The 21,998-nt window shown below is 34.6% G+C and overlaps 1 protein-coding gene across 3 annotated transcripts in view; it reads right to left on the minus strand.

Moving 5' to 3' along the window:
• Positions 1-21,998, minus strand: part of LOC113521605 (transient receptor potential cation channel trpm) — a 315,620-nt gene that overhangs the window by 277,771 nt on the left and 15,851 nt on the right. For 2 of the 3 annotated variants that reach the window (XM_052899723.1, XM_052899722.1), the window contains exon 2: positions 588-665. The exons of the other annotated variant lie outside the window; for it this stretch is intronic. In XM_052899723.1, the coding sequence (XP_052755683.1) occupies positions 588-665 (78 nt within the window). The remainder of the gene's footprint in view (positions 1-587; positions 666-21,998) is intronic. 3 annotated transcript variants of the gene reach the window in all.

A 21,998-nucleotide genomic window follows, 5' to 3' on the forward strand; every position in this document is an offset into this window, starting at 1 on the left:
GTTCCAGTCTAAAAAATAAGAGAGCTAATTGAATCTCTGACATAAGAGACATAATTACGCAGTTGTCAGGAACAGCAGCGTAGTGTATTCTAACTAAACAAATCATCTCTATAGCCTGATATTATTTTCCACCAAATTCTAGCTTATCAACAAGTTCCAGTATTTTTTTTAATACTACCTGATCCTTTAAATGATTTTCGATTGTCTCAATTGAAAAGAGATACAGCAAACAAGGATAGTTTTTGGAAATATCTAAGTATTCTTCAGGATCAGTAACACGCACTTGCCACATAAAAAAGTTCTTTCCAATTATGTTTATTGACTACATTTTCTATTTGTTGATCGAAACCTAAGTTCCGTGACTTGAGGTACTAATATTAAACCATTATCTCATTACTCTATATTGGACGTTAAATCACTACAAATAGAGATAGTCACGCACATTCGCAAACATTAGGAAATAAAATAGGAAATAGAAGTACAAAGGAATAAGGAGGTAAGGATTTAAAATTTGTAGTAACATGACAGTAATGTAAATGTGATGATGATGACAATGACGTGACGAACATGCTCAACGAGCTACTGACTTTGTTTTTGTCATCGACCGGTATTGATAAAGACAGCATCGCCAGGCCCACCACCCTTTTCAGGCCACTTTGGACGCCCTGTTGAAAACAAATATGTTAGAATAAAACCTAAATGTTCATTCACTCATATAGTCATTTGAGTTATTGATTTAAGCTAATAATCTTAAAAACAAGATAGGTTATAAGCTCAGACAACAACAAAACTAAATGTTCCGTACCAGACAGAAAAGAGATATTTGTTTAATTTATGCATTTCACCATATTGGCAAATAATAATAAAGTTTATTTCATCTCATCAAATTACAGAAAGTGTACACGAGTCTTTAACTTTACATAAATAAATTTGGAGCCCAAACTAAGTCGTAGCCTATATCTTAGACACCAGGCTCCCCTGCTATTAAATCAGTAATTATTTAAAATAATTTAAATAAATTAATAAGTGCCACAAAATCACACCAACTACCCGATCCTCTACTTAGGATTCTCTGTGTAATATGGAATTAGACAACAAACAATTGAGAGTACAATCCAGAACATTCGATCCTAAGTTAATTTAATTAACAGAAAAGTTTGTTCCCTAAATTGTACATTAAATCTTTTTAATGTGTCCAATGTCAAGACTATACAATAAAGACTTTACAATACAATAATCCGACAGGGATTTGAAATCTGGATCTTATTTACGCAAAGCAACTCTGCTGTATACTCTCTGTCTATTTATTAGTCGTCAAAAGAGGTAGATTGATTGTAACCATAGACTAAGGATAGTAATTGTCTGTCTACAATTGTAACAATAAAAATACATAAAATGGTTAGTGTACGTTTATCTTTTGCGTAGAAGTGTATGCAAACATACCAATCACTGTTAGAAGCGCTAATTAAAGCCTTGTCCATGTTTCATTCTCGGCACGTTTGTGACGACCTTCTTTTAGTTTATTATAATATTGGTTAAAGCAAACTATAATACCGTAGGCCTTAGGTCATCCAAGGGAAGACAGTGATCAATTGAGTCGCTAATTATCGAGCGTGACATTTTATGCCAAAGTCGAATAAACGATGGCTTCAAATTGTGAACTTTCTTTTCTTCCGAGTGATATATTTATATCATTGTATGTGGAAATTATAAAACCACTGTTCAATGCTATTATATATATTTTTTTAGACAATAAAATTACACATCTCGATAACTTTCTGTTGTGTCTTTGCTTTAATATACTATATTTAGCACATAATGTAAAGTTCATCAATATATACCTTATACTTAGATTCCAATAGAGAACGGTCCCGTCTTGAACAATATACATCCATCAACTTTCTCTAATACATATTTCGTCCCTCCATCCTTTTCTATAAAAATTGGAATTGCAAACAAGTTAACCCCGCATGTGATGAATAGTGGAAACCTTCAACTATAGACATGAAAAACTGTTGAATAATCGATATCCCCACTTAGCCCCTCTCTGTTCAATTCGTCCATTTTTAGAGTTGTGTATGTGATGTTCCATCAGCGAGAACGAGACTTTCATACCAACTGCACGTACACCCGGCGTGAGTGCAGCTACCAAATTATTTTTTCAATGAATAATTTGAAATTTTTTTAATCCTTATTTTTTCGAAAAATATTCAGTTTCATGATAAATTACTCCTTTAAAAAAACCAATGATTTCCATTGCATAAACTGAGCTATACTGAAACCTCCTCTCTCCTACTTACTGTGCCCAACAGGGTCCATAATTGAAATGTTATCTACTAATTATATTATGGAATGCAATAAGAAAATAAATAAATAAATAAACCTTCATCCAGATACTTCATAATAGTCTTGCAAGTTGGGGGAAGTATTGATAGTAAAAACCTAATTTTGGAAACATAAAATTCCATACGGTCTCCTTAATATTTACATGACAAATTAATTTGACTTCACCTTAATATAAAAGGACACACTGGCAGTCAAACTTATCAAAAATTCAGGCCCATTGAAATTTTATTAACAGGAAATACAGTCGATCAATGAGGCTTCCAGCAGCGTAACCACTATAATGTGCAATAAGGCGGGCCTCATAGTGGGTTATACGTGTAATAAAATACTTTGTGGGAAAATTTTGGAACGATATTGCACTCCAAAATATAACAAAGACATTGCTCCTTCGTCGGGTAATCCATAATCGCACGATAATCGCGTTCCTGAACGATCATTAATCTTCGGTTAATCTCTGCAGTGACAGATAATGAGATTTAACCATTAAACGATATCACTTAAAATTAATCTATAATTTAATTTAGAAAATCACGGATTAAAGATATAACAGTGGTTGGGAATCGTAAGTCATATCGATCATATTCTACTACATTATTCTTATGGCACAATTTCATTTGTATTAAACAATATTAAAACTTTAATGCCACAACTACCGGTTTAATTTACCTATAATTAAATCAAAAAATCTCGACTAGTTTCTGAATCAATTCGTGATCCTTAGTCTGCGGGTTGAGTCACGCAGTCTTTTTTTTTAATGGATGATAATGGAATGGTAACCCCACCCGCGCTATCGGTATACACCGGTGGGGCACCAGTGAAGGATGATAGGTGAGGATGAAGTAGGTCAGTTAGCCCATCGTGACGAATTCAACAAGAATTGTTCACGATGGTTTCCAGGGGGAACCACGTGGAGGTCGACCTAATAAGGCATATTGCTAGCAATGGGGCTGTCAAACTCCATTGCTAACAATCCCTTTCCCCCGAGGCACGCAGTCAGACTCGTGCTCGCGTCATAGTCGCTTATGACTAAGGACCACAAATCGATTCCAGAACCAGCCAAGCTTGGTCTAATTACACGTAATTAAAACCGGTAGTTATTACATTAAAATATAATGTGTGCTTACAAAGCATTTAACAATAAAATGTGAAACTTTATCTCCAAATGATCAAGAAACATATTAGTCTATGAATTTTTAAAATGTATTGGCATTTTAAAAATTCATAGACTAATATGTTGTACACCTGCAATTCCTCTGGTTGCTTATTGGTAGCAGTAGTCACTTACCATCATGTGAGCTGCATGCTTGTCTGCCCCCTGCGTTACATATGTATATTTATATATACATATGTAACGCAGGGGGCAGACAAGCTTACTTAGCATTTTTTTATAAAAATGCTAAGTGAAAAACAATGGTTTTAAGTAACGTAATTAATATTTACTAATAATATCACAATTCTTATTTAAAAACAAATTAAAGTCACCGATGAAATATCTACATTAGATTTAAAACACTTCAGTATGTAGCTAGAAATTGTATGCCCACAAATAGGTGTTGCTTTATAACAAATGGGATTTTGCTTTGCAAAGAAAAATGGCTACATTATACATACTTATTATACAACTTAGAATGGCAAACAAGCTGACGGCCACCTGATGGAAAGTGGTAGCCGTCGCCTATAGACACGAGCAGTACCATGGACAGAACAGTACACACACATACTGTTTCGCCCATGATACCCCCATGCGTTGCCATTCCTGAGGACTCAGGCGTTATTCCTCTGTACCCAGTAAATTCACGCCATATCCCACCCTTCAAACCGAAACAACTGCTTCACGGTTGAAACACGAATGAACACTTATCGTCACAAAATAATAGGTAGCCATTAGTATATCTGCAGATACCAGCCTTGATGTAGAAGTAAAACCAATGATTTGCGAAAAAAAAAATTAAAATAAATTCAGAATAATTCCTCTTTTACCTTTTATTTTAAGTACTTTCATTCAAACATAAGCATGTCTATCCCATTGTTCTCTAAAATATTAAATACAGAAAACGGGATGAAAACAATAGAATTAAAGGACAAATTAACCTTGTGGCATTGTCCAAAGGCTCCGACAAAATACTCTGAATAGCTCCTATGTCATCCAACATTATTCTCTTTGGCGATGATATTGATATTAATAAAAATACTGAAGAATTAAAAATCTCTTCTAAAAAGAAGTCATTTAAAAAGCTATCCCTTCAAATGTTAATAAGTTATGAACATTGCTTATTACAGGAAAAAAAAACTGATTATAATTTTTATTTATTCTAGAAACTTCAATATTGCAAGCCACGTCATTACTTATATAGGTATCGAAACTATGTATAGAAGTATTTTTTTTTTATGTTCACTAAAGAATAGCGCTTCAATAAAGCCCGCGCGATCAGCGAAGCATGCACATTGCAGCGATCGAGCGAACATTTTCGCTTCACTAAATAAAATGGTTAGTTAAATAACGGGTTATTTACTATTCTTATGGTTGAATGATGCAGATGAAGGATTTGCGACATACGAGAAAAAGATTTTGTACATCAAAACATTTATCTACGCAAAAAAATTATAGAATGCAACTGCACGCACACGCACGTACACGCACACGCACAATGAATGCATCCACACATAGAACTATTGTATTATTTACTCTTTCTTACAAAAGTTAGAAGTTGTAAGTACCTCTAACTTTTATGATGCCCTATATAGGTATGTTTAGTTATCATAGTTGTTTTTTTTATGAATAAAAAACTTTATGACTAACCTTGTATAATTTCGTTTTCATATTAATTGGCTTTTGACTAATATTTCTTTTTGCATATAAAATTTGTATACCTAATATACCTGGTTCCCTTAAAATCCAAAAAGGCAGACCCCGTACGCCGAGAACGATTTCGCTCGAATTAATAATCGTACGGAAATTCAGCAGGTTTCCTCTTAAATCTGATCTCAACACCGATTTTAATTAGATATTTTGCAAATGATATATTTGATTATTATTTTATTAATATAATAAATTTGTTACTGGACAATATCTGTGCAAGGATGATTGTTTTTATGCAACTTAGAATGGCAAACAAGCTGACGGCCCACCTGATCGAAAATGGTAACCGACGACTACAGACATGAGCAGTATCATGGACACAACAGAGTATACTGTTTCGCTCATGATACTCCCTATACGTTGCCATTCCAGAGGAGATATTTAAAAAAAATCATGGAAAGAATTTCAATTAGCGTAACAGAAGACAAAACAAAGATTTTTAGAAATTTTGTGTCCGTATGTTTGTTCCGCTATCACACAAAAACTATTGTAACAAATTGAACTTGGTTTTCACATTCGTGTTTCTGAAGACCTAACTTAAAAACTGCCTAATGTTTTATTTTGATATACCGTCTAGAAGTGATTTGTTTCATCGATTGTTTAGAATCGATGGGTTATTTCATGGATATTTTATGAATATTATTTCATGGATTTCAGAAGAAGGTTCTGAACTCCACGCGTACAAACAAGAGGGCAAGAAGCTAGTATTAAATATTTTGTTGCGGAGAGAGGATATGTGTTTGGAACTCGAGCAGGATGTTTCATGACGTCATAACAGTTTTAAACAGAATGAACGTAATTCCGGTGATGTGACGCAATAAGATAGCAGATCCATACCAAGTTAGATGTGATAATTATTGCAGATACCCATTTATTAACAAATCCGTAAGAACTACGGTATGCGCTTCGATCTTAACAGAATAAACGTTTATTTCAGTCTAAAATTGAATGAAAACAATAAAATCATATTATAAAGACATAAAAGATATTAAAAAAAAATATATGAGAGGTCTTAATATGAGCAATACGACCCAACTATCAAATATTTTGTCTGTCTGTATGTCTATTTAGATATTACGCAAAAACTACTGCATCAAATTGAACACGATTTTCACAATTATATTCCTGAAGGTTTAACTTAAAAACTGGTAAACGTTTCAACTGTAGCTAGTTTATACTAAAGACATTTTACTAATGTTGAAAATGCGTCACTACTATAATAAATGGATAGATCGATTATATCTATAAGTTTATATATTATATATATACAGTTATAATAATAACTCCCACATAACACGTCAAATGTTTTGAGTTTACAGTTGAAAATTACAAAATTATGACGGTACGTCAATACACAATGTGAAATACAAATCATTACATATAATCTTCACTGGACTAGCTATAATAGACTTTTATCCAGTGTGTTTGATTCATAGATGTAGATATTCGACAAGCATTAAGTGTGTTCCGATCTGTTTATATTCACTCATGTTCCTGGAAAATCTTGCCTATTATTAGATTCGGAATACAGTTACAAGATGTGATTTAGTTTGTATACCATTATACATTATTGGTTTAAAGTAGGTATGTGGAGCGTATGATTTGTATATTAGCATTAGTATCTATTTTTGAATCACTGTCTATATATTTCGATGGTTTTTCAACTGGTTTTAATTTCGGTTGTATTTTTTATGTTTGTTACCTCTTAATTCCATCAGTTACCGATTTGGAAAATTCCTATTTTCTCTGAAAGAATATCATCGTCATATAAACCGTTATCCATTCAGTGCTGAACATAGGCATCCCCCATAAACTACCGTAAGAAACGGTCTTGAGCCACCTGCATTCATTGACCCATGCAATGCATTTGAAGTCGTCACTTCATCTACTGGGGATTCGTCCTACACTGCGTTAGTACGGGATAACCGAGGGGAAACGGATTGTTAGTAATGGAGACTGAGAATCCCATTGCTAGCAATATACCCAACCAGGTCGACCTCCTCGCGGTTCCCCCTGGAAACTATCATGGTTAATTCCTGATGAATTCATCATGATGGGCTAACTGGCCTGTTTTCATTTTCATCAATCACCCTTCACTGGTGCTACGCCAGCGTCTCCCGTTAGCGCAGGTGGGGTTACCATTCCATTTTCACCCATAAAAAAAGTACGGGATAACCTTTCTTCTCCATTCATCAGTGACCAGACTCAGTTTGCTTATCGTTCGGACTATGTTTCTTTGGTTCCTTTGCGAATACCCTCATTTGAAACTCCGAGCATAGCTCTCTCGGTAGTTGACTGAAAGGATGTACTTACAGTTTGGTATCATAAAAACTTTACCCAAATTGATTTAGTAGTTTAAGTTTTAAATCACAATAACTGATTTTGCTTCGATCAAAGTCGGTTCTTTTGTACAACACAATTTTAAATTATCTCATAAAAACTAGTACTAGTTCCTAATTCATGCGGATTGCCCCAGTCCAATAGCTTTCGACAGAGTGACGTCTGTCACTTTAAGTAATTAATAATATTAGTAAGGACATACATATGTTACATAATCGGCCTTAAAGTACTTAACGCACTTAATTTTGACACATGACTTAATCTTGGATATACCTTTTGCCCGTAATTTCGTACGCTTGGATTTTAGGTAGTAGGCAAACACTTCTAACTTGCGTATCAATATATAATCTAAGTATATAAAATACACAAATTTTTAAGTTATTTTAAGTTTCAAGAGCACATCTTTGAAAACAGCATTCAATTTGGTGAAGTAGTTTTTACGTGATATCGGAACTAACATACAGATAGACAGCAAGATAAAAATTCTAAAAAATATTGTTTTGGATTCTACTGTTCTTATTAAGAAGCCTCATATCAATTTTTCTTAAATATCTTTCATGTACAGATATCGTCAAGTTAGAATTTTATTATATTAGTAAAATAAATACAGTAAACAATACAGAAATTCACGCGGCCAAAGCCACGAGATACATATAGTTTTTAGATAAGCATCGAGGATTACTCCCAGTAACATGCCCCATCTACAGCAGAACAAAATTTTGGAAATGTTCCAACTTTCCTACCTACTTTAAGTGATGCTCGCCCATCCAATTTGTAATTTAACAGAGGGAGATTTCAAATAAAGTCGTCTCCTATGCTCCACTAGCTGTGCTCCAGTTTGGAGTTAAAATATAGCAATCAGATTACAGGGCAATGTGTTAAAAGTACTTAGAGACAAAAGAAGCAGGCCGACGATACGAGAGTGATACTGCAGGTGTAGTTGCTTTTCACAAGACGGGCCGTATGGTTGTTTGCCAAATTCCCTATTTAGCAGGTTTGTAATCATCTATAATATTTAGATTTACAGATTGGGGTTCGCAGTCTCGAGTTTCTCTCGAGTTCTCCAGTCTCCGTGCTAAGCTGGTCAAAATTGGCACGGGCACTATCAAAGAGATCTGGTAATATTACCTGGTAAATGGGACATTTTATCAAAACATTATTATACGTAAATCAATAGTCCATTATAAAGGGATAGGATATAATAGATAGGTAATATTTAGATATATATAAATATAAATACTTTAAAAGTAATAAGAAAAGAATTTTGTAAATCCAAACTCTTAGGGGTTATAATTTGTCTGAAGATGCCTCGTATAAAGATGAAACGCGTGTCGCAGAACGTGCGTGGACGTAGTGGCAGTCGGAGATTTGTGGCTAATATGGAAGGTTGTGCAACTTTTACTAGTACTAGTGATGGTCAACCTTCGAGTGTTGTTAGTAACACACACAATAATGGTAGCAGAATTAAACAAAATAATTCTAATAAAATAACACAGTCATGTAAATTGCCGCAAGATATCATCTACTCGTAGTTTAATAAAATATTCATAAACTTTAGGACAAAGTTCATCACGCTATATGTACATCCAGAGGGCACCATATGACTATATTATATAAGATGGCATACAATTACGGCTATCTTCTGATCATTGCTATGTGTAAAAAATAACCCTAAAAAATATTATATACGTTTAAAAACAGTACATATAAATTAATTATTTAATAGACAAATAATATTAAATAGATTGTAGATGACACTTTAAAGTGATAATATTTTCTTGTTTAATTCTGTATACTATAAACAATATACATAAAAAAACCAATCATCATAACAGCCGTTAACTGTCCAATGCTAAACATAGGTCTTTTTTTTTATACAACTTAGAATGGCAAACAAGCTGACGGCCCACCTGATGGAAAGTGGTAACCGTCGCCTATAGACATGAGCAGTACCATGGACATAACAGAGTATACTGTTTCGCCCATGATACCCCCCATGCGTTGCCATTCCTGAAGAGTCGGGTGTTATTGCTCTGTACCCAGTAAATTCACGCCATATCCCACTCTTCAAACTGAAACACAGCCATGCAAACACAACTGCTTCACGGTTGAAACACGAACCATTGCAGGGTTTTGCCAGTAGTTGCCACGCTTTGGTAACCACAGGCTTTGATAATGTTTTAACAGGGACGCTGCTGCCCATCTCTCAACTATTAAGTTCCCTTAATCGCCTCTTACGACACACACGGGAAGAAAGTGGTGGCTTATTTTATGCCAGGACCACACGGTTGTTGCCGTTTGTTTGTTGTATGTTTAAATATGGAAGACGAAGCAAAATCCGCCACCGAGGTCGTCATATGACACTATCCTACACCTACAGGGTATTTATCTCAAATAGTGCGATTAGTATAAATATTAATCGTATTACATAAGATAAAGGTACGTTGAACTTTGGCCGAAGTCTCCAATCGTCCAAGATGGCCACAATTTGACCACCCATGTGTCAAGATATATCAGGTCTGATTACACTTACGTAATAGTAGATACGCTGCTAAGTACATCATAAATTAGACCTCCATGGTGCAGAGGTGGGTACGCTGTCTTGCGTAAAAGAAGTCCTGGATTGTATCCCAGTCGAATAAATCAATGAATCGAATTCTTTCTATTTTACTCGAATTTGGGAGTGATAGATGATGATAAAGACAAGTTAGTCGGTCCATCGTGAAAACATATTTATTTTTATTATGTATTAGCAAAAAACCGACTTGTGAAGGGATCGGAGAGTACTTTTATTTTTTAATTTTAGCAACTTAGAATGACAAATAAGCTGACGGCTCACCTGATAGAAAGTGGTAACCGTCGTCTATAGACATGAACAGTATCATGGACATAACAGAGTATACTGTTTCGCCCATGATACCCCTCATGCGTTGACATTCCTGAGGACTCAGGTGTTATTTCTCTGTACCCTGTAAATTCACTGTCATATCCCACCCTTCAAACCGAATATAGCCATGCAAACACAATTGCTTCACAATAAAAACAAGAATGGGACAGAGTTGCCCAAGCAAACGACTTGTGTACAAAGTCTCCCTCTGGTAAAGTGGGGATGAGGGGTGGTAGAAGTACATTATTGGCAGTGAGGCTATTACATTAGAATTCGTTATACAAAGTGCCGCACACTTATCCGGGCCGAATCGAACGAATCGCCAGAAGATTTCTGAAGGTACTCAAAGATACAATAAAGTCGAATCTTACGATGCAGACAAGTGTGCAATTGCCTTTAGCTGGCAGAATTACAAAGACTTCAATTGCTTTTAATTAACACCAGACGCAAAAGGAAAGGTCGACAACAATCTTGCTATCTGTATCTTCTAGCAGCCGTTACTTTGTAAATATAAAGCCGGAATTTTAGAATTGCAGCCTTGTAGGAAACAGACTTGTTCGAAGCAGACATTTTTATCGAAAAAATAGCTCTACAATGGTAATAAATTCAAGACTATTGTTTCCAAAAAAAAACCGCTTTAATTGTGCCCTTATTTGTTTTTTCGAAGTCCATTGATAAGAATAATGTGGAGGAGAGAGTAGTGGTAATGATAGACACATAATGTAAAGTCAATAAAGATTTTTGCTTGTGACTGATAAACTCAAAAAAAAATTTAAGCGTATTTAAAAAAAAATCTTCCATCAATAAAAAAAAAACTACATTATCAGCGAGTAGTATAAACTGTGATTTACCTTCCTATCTACCCGACGCAGAAGTATTTATTAATAATACCGATTACCAACAATATATCAGGTCGACCTCCACGCGGCCCCCTCTGGAATCCATCGTGCTGCATTCCAGGTGTATTTATCACTATGGGCTAACTGACCTGCCTTTTCATCGTCACCTTTCATCCCTCAATGGTTCCCCGCCAACGTATACCGTTACCGCAGGCGGGGTTACAATTCCATTATCAACCATTACAAAAAAAATCTACCCGGCGCAACCGAGACGGGTCGCTAGTGTTAAATACACTACTAATTTTTACCTGCGTCTTTGTCCGCCTGACCGAGTTATATTGATAAATTTGGATGAAAAGTAGCCTATGTCATTCTCTATCTGCATGTAATTCAAAATCTAAATTTCTTAATGATTAGTTTAATTAAAAACGTAAACTTAATGTATTTTTTTTTTATACAACTTAGAATAGCAAACAAGCTGACGGACCACCTGATGGAAAGTGGTAACTGTCGCCTATAGACATGAGCAATACCATGGACATAACAGAGTAAAAGGTAAATAGTAAAAACGCACTATAATCTATACATATAATAAAACTAATAGAGGTCGAATATCTGTAAATAGAAAAAAAAAACGCTAAAAACCGAGTCAGGGGGTGTTACAAGTGAAATAGAACACTTCTAAATTTCTTTTTCTAATTTTTTGTTTCTCTGTTTGGTTGTCTGTTTGTACTAAAGGTGGCTAATCTCCGAAACTGTTGGACCGATTTAAATGATATTTTGCATGGTGGTACTTTACATCCTCGGTCAACATTTTAAATACTTTTAATTACGGAAAATTAAAAAGTTCTGGGGGGATAGTTAAAAAACTATCTAATTTATACAGTTAAGTTCACGACCTACTTAAATGGACTTCATTTTGACCTAAGGCAAAGAGTGAGAACCATACATCATTTCGTCATAGTCGTAAAATACTAACGGATGTATGTGATATGTAATATTTATCAGATCCGTCAGTATTCTACGGTTATGACGATTAGTTAATTTTGGTCGAGTATTTCCAGACAATAAATACATCGATACATACTAAACAGGAATGACAGGGGGGAAGGGATTGTTAATAATCTAGATTAGTAGTCCCATTACTAGCAATACACCCTGTCAGGTCGACCTCCGCGTGGTCCCCCCTGGAAACCATTGCGTTGAATTCCAGGTGTATTCATCACGATGGGCTAACTGACCTGGCTTTTCCTTCTCCTCTCGATTCCCCACAGTGCATACAGATAGCGCAGACGGGGTTACCATTCCATTATCATGTATTAAAAAAAAACAGGAATAACAAATACCACCCGGACAAAGTCGCAGGTATCAGCTAGTATTAGTATAAAGTTACAAGTATGGATAACATTTTGTGTATTAATTGTTACGTCATGAGGATTATTTGATGACTGAAAATACATCCTGTGTCAAAGCTAATTAACTATCCGTACATTGCTACTAATTAGTAATTATCTACTGGGATACTAAATCAAATATCGAATTAGTAATATAGGTAATTAATAAATCGATTCAAATAAGTATAATTGAAATAAGAGGAAATGAGTAAAGGTACATCTAAAAAATGTAACCCGTAGAGATTCTGGGAGTTAATTACGAACCCATCCAGATTTTCGATTTGGGTGAAAATATGGACGCTTCGAATCGAATGATCTGAGATCAATTCTTTAGAAAATCGAACGAGAAAAATAGATCTCGATTGCCAAAAATCGATCATGGAAATCGTTCGAAGACGGATGTTTCGATTTACCGAATCGACATAATAAGATTTTAGTATAGCAAACATTGTAGGGAGAATCTTAGAGATGTCAGCAATAAAGGTACCGACTAGTGACGGCCACCCGCGCTCCATACAAACACTATACTGTAAACAAACATACATACGTAACGTAAACACGGACGGTCAGTACAAATGCACTGGACCACAGAATAAATAATAGATAGTTTATTTAATAAACAAAAGTCTATGGTTTTAATCAATTTGAAAAAGGAATTGTCTTCTTTTCGTATGTTCAGAGAATTTTCTTTATTGTAATAATTAAAAAAAAAACTAAAGAGGATTCGTGATCATTATCTCATAATAAATTATAAGTTATCCGGCCACTGCTGGCCATAGGCCTCCCCCATAGACTGCCATAAGGAACGGACCTGAGTCGTCTATATCCACTGACTCCCTGCACTCCATCTAGTGGGGGGTCGACCTACATTGCATTTGCCCGTACGGGGTCGCTACTCAAGAAGCTTTCTTTCCCCATCGATTGTCGGTTCTTCGAGCTATGTGACCAGCTCATTGCCACTTCAGCTCGCTTATCCTTCGGGCTATGTCGGTTACTTTGGTCCTTTTGCGGATATCCTCATTTCGGATTTTATAACGCAAAAAAACTCCGAACCTAGCTCTTTCCATAGTCCGCTGAGTAACCTGAACCTTTTGTATACGGACAATCGTACATTTGTACATTTGTTCTTATGCAAAATTTTCCTTGCACAATAAATTTTTACATTATTGATTTTCACTTTTTTACCGATTTTGAAAAAGGAGGTTCTCAATTCGACTGTATGTTTTTTTCAACGTTTGTTACCTCATAACTCCATCTGTTTTCCCCGATTTGGAAAGTTATGTTTTTATCTAAAAAGATATACTTATACTATATTAGTCTCATAAAAGTTTTATCAGAATCAGTTTAGTAGTTTAGTTTTTAAATCAAAATAACAGGCTTTGCCATTTTATTTTGAGGAACACAATTTCATTATTTTATCTAAAATATATATACATTAATACATTTTTGTTATCACTGCATATTTTTATTCTGTGAGAACGCCTCTACATCACATTTCAAATAATAGCTAATTAGTATAATCATCTCTTTATTCACACAAACAAAATGTACCACACAGAAAATATACGGAACAAAAAAACGACAAAGTATTACTTGCAAATATTTTGGCGGGCTTAATTACCTGTTATTTCACTGTGCATGTTATATAAAATATCTCGTTATTCCCAACGTTCACATATCTAGAGCCGACTTTGTGAATATAAATAATCAAAATTAATTACAACACCGTAAGCGACACGACCGCTGCCGTGTTAAAAACGGCACGTGAAAACACACGGGTAGATTTCTGGTGCGTATCTGCCAATACACGCAGCGTCTTCAGTACATACAGTAGAACCGGCAGATTGATTACCAATTAAATTAGCAATCAATGCGTACTCAACTCACATATTTCTAGCACGATTGCTTCCTAATCGCTAAATATGCTAGATACACTTTTCTGTAACAATTATCACCACTAGCGATGGAGTAACAACAGACAGACAGAAAGAAATATATTTATTCAAATAAACTTAGATTTAAGCATTTTTGAATAGTCATTTTCAATATGTGGCAACAGATTCATAAACAACAATGGGGTCGATTCTGAAGCGTCTTTTCTTTAAACAAAACTCTTTAATAAAAATTACTATTTGATATTACTACAAAATATTTATTCTAAGTACTAGTTTAAATTAAATATCTAATGTTTTTATGTCAAAAATATTATAAATTAAATTTATGATAGTCCATGAAATAATAATTTCGCAAAACTGTCAAAATATTAGATTATGAGATACGTTCAAAGAAATACCGTCTCAGAATTGACTCCATAACATTTTTTAAACTTATGTTCATTTTTAATATACTATTTCATATACAGGACTAGCGGTCCGGTACGTGCTTCGCTACGTATAAAGTGAAATATAAAAAAAAATTAAATGACCGCATGAATGACATAACGACATGCTTGTACTGTCATCACTGACTGAAAAAAGTTTCAATTTGACAGCACAATCCACATCTTAAAAAAAGTTTGCATATGACACAAAAATCCCCATTAACAAAATGATCCGCCATTTATTGAATTAATTTGTTACAAAAAATGTAATAAATGAAGAACCGCTCGACCGATTTTGTGCAAATTTCACATACACTATCTGCTAAATAGTCCGAACAAAGCCTAACATTTGGTTTGGATAGGTGAGCCCGTTCTTAAGTTATAAAATTTACAACGAAAAGTGGCATTAATTTTTATATATATAGATAGGTAAGTTTATTAAATATCTGATCTCCAGTATTACAGATTCATAACAGTAATTACAGCTTATAAATCAAGGCGATTTAGCAGAGGCAATAAATAATTTAATACAAAACATGTCAAAAATGAAGAATGACAACAATTTTCGAACAAGTTTTAGTTATAGCAAACTTATTGCAAGATACCCACGTAATCAGGAGGCCGATCCGAATACAGAACATTTGCGTAGCAGTATAAACAATAAAATCTATGGTACTGTTCAAGTCTACAGACGACGTTTAACATTTTACAGGTGGGCTGTCGTGTTATTTGCCATTGCGAATGTGTTAAAAAATATAGCGTCTAAAATAAATGCAAGATCTTAGCTGATTTTCATTTGTTATTAGTAACATCAGTATCCTGTTAATACTTCACTCCAGCGAATGCAAGGAAAAGTTGGTAGGTACCTCAAAATAATGGTAATAGTATATGAGGCACGTATGAACATATTTATAAACGAGAACTTCCAGTCTGATTTTTATGTTTCATATAAATATAAGTGCAATGAGAAAATCTCAGTAAAGTCGTTGGACCAGAAAGATAGATTAAAACTCGGAACTTGGAATATTTCTGTCACCCCAAAATTTTCATCTTAATGACATTTATAAAATTTAAATTTATTTATTTCATAATTTTTTATCGCGACTTTGGTTGCGTAGATATATTGATTGAGCGGGATTAAGAATAGCTTATATTTTTTTCTACCTTAGAAATAAAATTCATGACAATCAATAGGCGCTAAAAGTTTATTAACTTTTATCTCAATTTCACATTTATAATATTAGCAAGTATGGTAGGAAAATTACAAATTCACCTACTAATTCATAAAAACGTCAAATCGCTAATAAACCTATTTTATCTACTGACTCGTTTCGTCTCTTTTTTACACAAAATTCCTAATTTGAAACACGTAACAAAACAGTGCAATAGTTAAAACAGATTTGTAGTAGTAGGTTTTAGTTTTTATAAATAAAGGGGATTTTTTAATAAGTTATAATACAAAATTTTGAAAAAAACGTTTAGGTACTAAAATAGCCTTATAATTAGGGTAATCTCTTACATAAAATCTTTCTGTAAATAAATATAAAAATAGCAAAAAATCGTAGAAAAAGAATACAATGTACTATTTCTAAATACACGTAAGAAATCTTTACTTGTTTGCTTATAAGGGAGGGAATTGTACCTCGTTTGGGTGAACATTGACATGAAAGGTGGCTAAAGTCTAAGAGAATAGGTACCATCAAAGACTAGTTCAGTTAATTAGACATACCAATCAACAGTCTGTACAATAAAAATACCACTGGCACTATCTATACAGTACTAAGTACACTAAAGTAAAAAGACCGCATAGCACTACCCACATTCTTAATTTAAAACGTAACATTCCCGTTCACATTCTGCAACCGTGAATACTGGACTTTCCCAAGAGAGCCGGGTCTAGCGTGAGAGGCAACCCTCGCATGTTTCAGGGTTGCTCCTCAATTATTAATTCATTTTAATCGTACACTCCTCTTGATTATAGTAGCTCGACAATGTTAGCAGGCTTATGAATATTACTTTATATTATAATGCAAGTTAAAAAAAAAGATTAAAAAGACGAGAAAAATTGAATTAATGTGGTAGGTAATTTAAATCTGATCACTGGTTACTTAACGACTTATTGGCTTAACCAATTTACATGAAATTAAGCATACACGCAGTATTTGTAATGTAGAAGGGCATAAGCTACTTAACATTCCAGTCAATTAAGGTATCTCGGTCATGCGAACGAAGTCGGGGATAAAAAGTAGTTATATCATGAAATAGCTTTTTGCCCGCTATTTCGTGTTCGTGGATTTCAGAAATAGAAAAACCAATGAAATGTAACAATTCTAGATGGCGTACTGAAACTCTGTTATGTCCATGGTACTGCTCATGTCTATAGGCGACGGTTACCACTTTCCATCAGGTGGGCCGTCAGCTTGTTCGCCATTCTAGGTTGTATAAAAAAAAAGATAAAACATACATCAGATTTTAAACTAGTTCTTAAAAACACAACTATGAAAACCGGGGGGAAAGGGATTGTTAGTAATGACGTCTAATAGCCCTATTACTAGCAATATACCCTCTTAGGTCGACCTCCACGCGGTTCCCCCTGGAAACCATGATGGTTAAATCTTTTCGAATTCATCATGGCAGGCCAACTGACCTTCATTCTCACCTATCATCCCTCACTGGTGCTCCGCCAGTGTATACCGTTAGCGCGGGTGCGGTTACCATGCTATTTTTAGCCATTAAAAAAAACTACTCATATATTTAATAATTCTTGCTACTGTGAAAAATAAGCACCCGAAGCACTATCACAATAAATTACGCGTGCAAGAATTAAATAGCTATTAGAGATTTATGCTGTATCAAATCGCAGCTTAAGTCAACTAAGACGCTTAAGCTACTCATCTCCCAATCGCGAATCAACTAATTTTGGAAAAAAAAAACTGCTCATATATTTAATACATATCACCTTGCTTCTGTGAAAAATAAGCACCCGAAGCACTATCACAATAAATTACGCGTGCAAGAATTAAACAGCTATTAGAGATTTATGCTGTATCAAATCGCAGCTTAAGTCAACTAAGACGCTTCTCCCAATCGCGAATCAAATAATTTTGGAAAAAAAAACTGCTCATATATTTGCTACAATACTATAGTAGTTATATACACATATGGTATCTAGTAGATACTCAACTAGTTTAGCGTGTAAATTATAAAAATAAATACAATTTCCAATGCTAAATGTAAGAACACTTGTAATACATCTACAAGTTTATATAAGTTATATGTATTTTATAACCGGATCGGTTTCTCCATATCAAAGCATTAACATTTATCTAAATGTCATTAACATATCAAATAGAATTTGCAATCAGTATACTAAATTCAACAAATTATAAAATTCATGTCACTGTTACTCGCTAGAGAGAGACTCTGTACTAAAGCTTTTTTTTTTTATTGGTGAAAATGAAAGGGTAACTTTGCCCACGCTATCGATATACGCTGGCGAGACAGTAGTGAGAGATGATAGATGAGGATGAAAGCAGGGTCTCTGGACAAGTGGCAAGTGAATTCGTCGATGAAATCGACATCGCTAGCGAGTGAGATAAAATGAGATAGCAACACCGGGTGACAGAGAATTCGCTTGCCACTTGTCTAGAGGCCCAGGTCAGTTAGCCCATCGTGACCAATTTCACAATAATTAACCACGGTGATTTCCAGGGGGCACCGCGTGGAAGTCGACCTGATAAGTAGTAGTATTAGTAGGAGCACAGATACATACACGACCCCATGTATAAATTTTAGATTATATAGATAGAGTGTCTCCATACAAATGCTTTAAGAAAAGCGGATCATTTTTTTCATACAATTTTGCGTATTGAATAGTTATGAGTGTATTCCTTTATAACTTCTATATTTATTTCGTCTTATAATTTTTGCATCTTTTTAATGCGTAAATACTTATTTTATTTCTTAAATTAAGTATAGATATGTCAAAATACATTGTTTACGCACACAATTGTATATAGAACACTAATAAAAAAAAACGAGTCAGCTAATTTGGCAATTAGCTGATAAAAAATTGACCCGTTTTTATGACTCGATGCTCTATCTATGTATATAATCTAAGTACTTGGTGGGGAAAGGATTGTTAGTAATGGAGACTAAGAATCCTATTGCTAGCAATATACCCAACCAGGTCGACCTCCTCGCGGTTCTCCCTGGAAACTATCATGGTTAATTCCCGATGAATTCATCATGATGGGCTAACTGGCCTGTTTTCATTCTCACCTATCACCCTTCACTGGTGCTCCGCCAGCGTATCCCGTTAGCGCAGGCGGGGTTACCATACCATTCTCAGCCATCAAAAAAAATCTAAGTACTAAAGGTATGATATTACGTATCATGTTAACAAAATTTGACGTAAATATTGATAGAAATATTGTCATCAATATTCTATTTAGAAAAGTTACAAATTATTTTATCCGGATAATCTCAACTCTGCGATAACATTGATTGATTTACAGGGAAATTGAATTAAATAGCAATGAATAACTTACGCGACCGATTGGCAAACGGCGCGCTGTGAACAGTCAGGGTCGTGAGTAGATGATAAAAGAAGTGATCTTAGATATATTCTAGACTAGTTTTTGACCATGGCTTCGTCCGCGTGTGTTGAGTATGTTAATTAAACGAGACAAATAGTTGCCTATTCCCTTCTTCATCCCGAATAATACTTGTGTACCAAATTTCATGACAATAAGTTGATTGCTAAGAGGTAACAAACAAACTTATTTTCACATTTATATTAGTAAGGGCCGAGTAAAAGATTATAAAAATATGAATTATCTATACTTATAATAAATCTGTAGAAAGGTCAATTTTGTACATGAAATATATTTCCAAAATAACTATCAGGGGGTGATTAATAATCGACACTGATGCCAAAAATACAATCAGTAAAATATTTATCTGTCTGTCTGTATGTTCGTTATAGAAACAAAAACTACTAGACGGATTTTAACGAAACTTGGTACAATTATTCTTCATACTCCTGGGCAAGTTATAGTATACTTTTCATCATGCTACGATCAATAGGAGCAGACCTGTGAAGGGAAATGTTAAAAATGTCCACCCGTGCAACGCCGGGACGGGCCGTTAGTTATAAATAAATTAATGATGCAAATTAATAACTAATTCCTTAAAATACATATAATAACATTTGAAACAAGCAAAATTTTAGCGAAATCGATATAACAGTTATCGAACGATGGGGTAACGAAAAAATAGATAAAGCACTAAATATACTATCAATAAATTGAAGAAATAATCTGCTAATATTCTATTATGCCGTATGGCCCGGCATAGAATGGCCACCCCTCCTTTTCCCATAGATGTCGTAAGAGGCGACTAAGGGAACTTGATTCGCTACCTATGGGCATTAGCGTCCCTTTTAAAATATCACCAAAGCCTAAATGTGGTTGCCAATTCGCCTGCCAAGCGTGGCAGCTATTGGCAAAACCTCCCAATAAGGGAAGACCCATGTTCAGCACTGGACAGTTAACGGCTGAAATGATGATGATTCTATTATCTAAATATAAACCTTTACTGAAATATAAATGATAAAAAAATAGATAAATATAAGCTATTTTTAAAGTTTAAAATATATACACACAAGTTTCTAGCAGTTTTGGCATCGTTGTGACTGTATCATGATATATTGGATTTTATTATGTACCAGCGGCCCGTCTCGGCTTCGCACGGATGGACATTTTTACAACATTTTAAAAAGCGATTATTGTGACATAACGATAATAGTTGGACATATAGTATCGCGAAGTTTTTTGTAGTTATTGATATTTTCTTCAATATTGTAGAACATACTTTTGTTCTATCACCAATAGTTTCCGCAGCGCACGCGACGAAAGATATTTTATAGCATTTTTTACACCTTACGTTATTAAAGTTTTAGTAAGGATCCCTGATCTTTTCTAGCAATAAATATAGCCTATGTTACTCAGGGTGAATGTAGCTTTCTACTGGTTAAAGAATTTTTAGAATTGGCAAAGTAGTTTTTGAGTTTATTCATTACAAACATACATACACACAAAAATACAAATCTTTCCACTTTATTTTATAATATTAGTGTAAACAATCATAAATAACGGACACGTTCACTCTCATATTGTTATCCTTATTTTCAATAACTTCAAATAGTAACACTTGTTACAACTGACAGATCGTCATAGTCGTAGAATACTGACGGATCTGACGAATATTACATATATAGATCCGTCAGTATTCTACGACTATGACGAGATGTCACGAATAGCTTATAAAGTTAGTGATAGGCCTTGATTATAGTAGAGTTGCCTAAATATCAAATAAATTCTTTTATAATCGATTCAATACTATTGTAATATATATATATTGTAACATTAATATTATAGTAGCAAATAGTTGAAAATAACAACACTGATTATAATTAAATTATGCTTGTTATTGATAGTATCGATTAATTCACATTATCTCGGTCAATTAATAAAAATATTATCATTATCTTATTAGCCGTATTTTTATGGGTGAAAATGGAATGGTAACTCCACCTGCGTTATCGGTATACGCTGGCGGGGCGCCAGTGAAGGGTGACAGGTGAGGATGGAGGCAGATCAGGGCATCTAGTAAAGACGTTTATTCAGGGTCGGCAACGAACGCGTAATATCTCTGGTATTGCAGGTGTTCATAGGCTACGGTAACCACCTCAGTGGTTTAAAAAAAAAGATAATGGCTGATAAAGGGGAAGGAGATTTTTAGCAATGGGTTCTAACAGCCCGATTGTTAGCAATATACCCTATCAGATCCACTCCACGTGGTTCCCCCTGGAAAACATCGTGGTTAATTTCTGTTGAATTCTTAACGATGGACAGACTGGGCCTCTAGACAAGTGGCAAGCGAATCGACATCGCTAGCGAGTCCGTGAGTTGGAATGAGTCACCCGGCGTTGCTATCTCGTTCTATCTCA

Source organism: Galleria mellonella, unplaced genomic scaffold (genome assembly GCF_026898425.1).
Source record: "Galleria mellonella isolate WM207_F2 unplaced genomic scaffold, CSIRO_AGI_GalMel_v1 utg63, whole genome shotgun sequence".
NCBI classification, from domain to species: domain Eukaryota; kingdom Metazoa; phylum Arthropoda; class Insecta; order Lepidoptera; family Pyralidae; genus Galleria; species Galleria mellonella.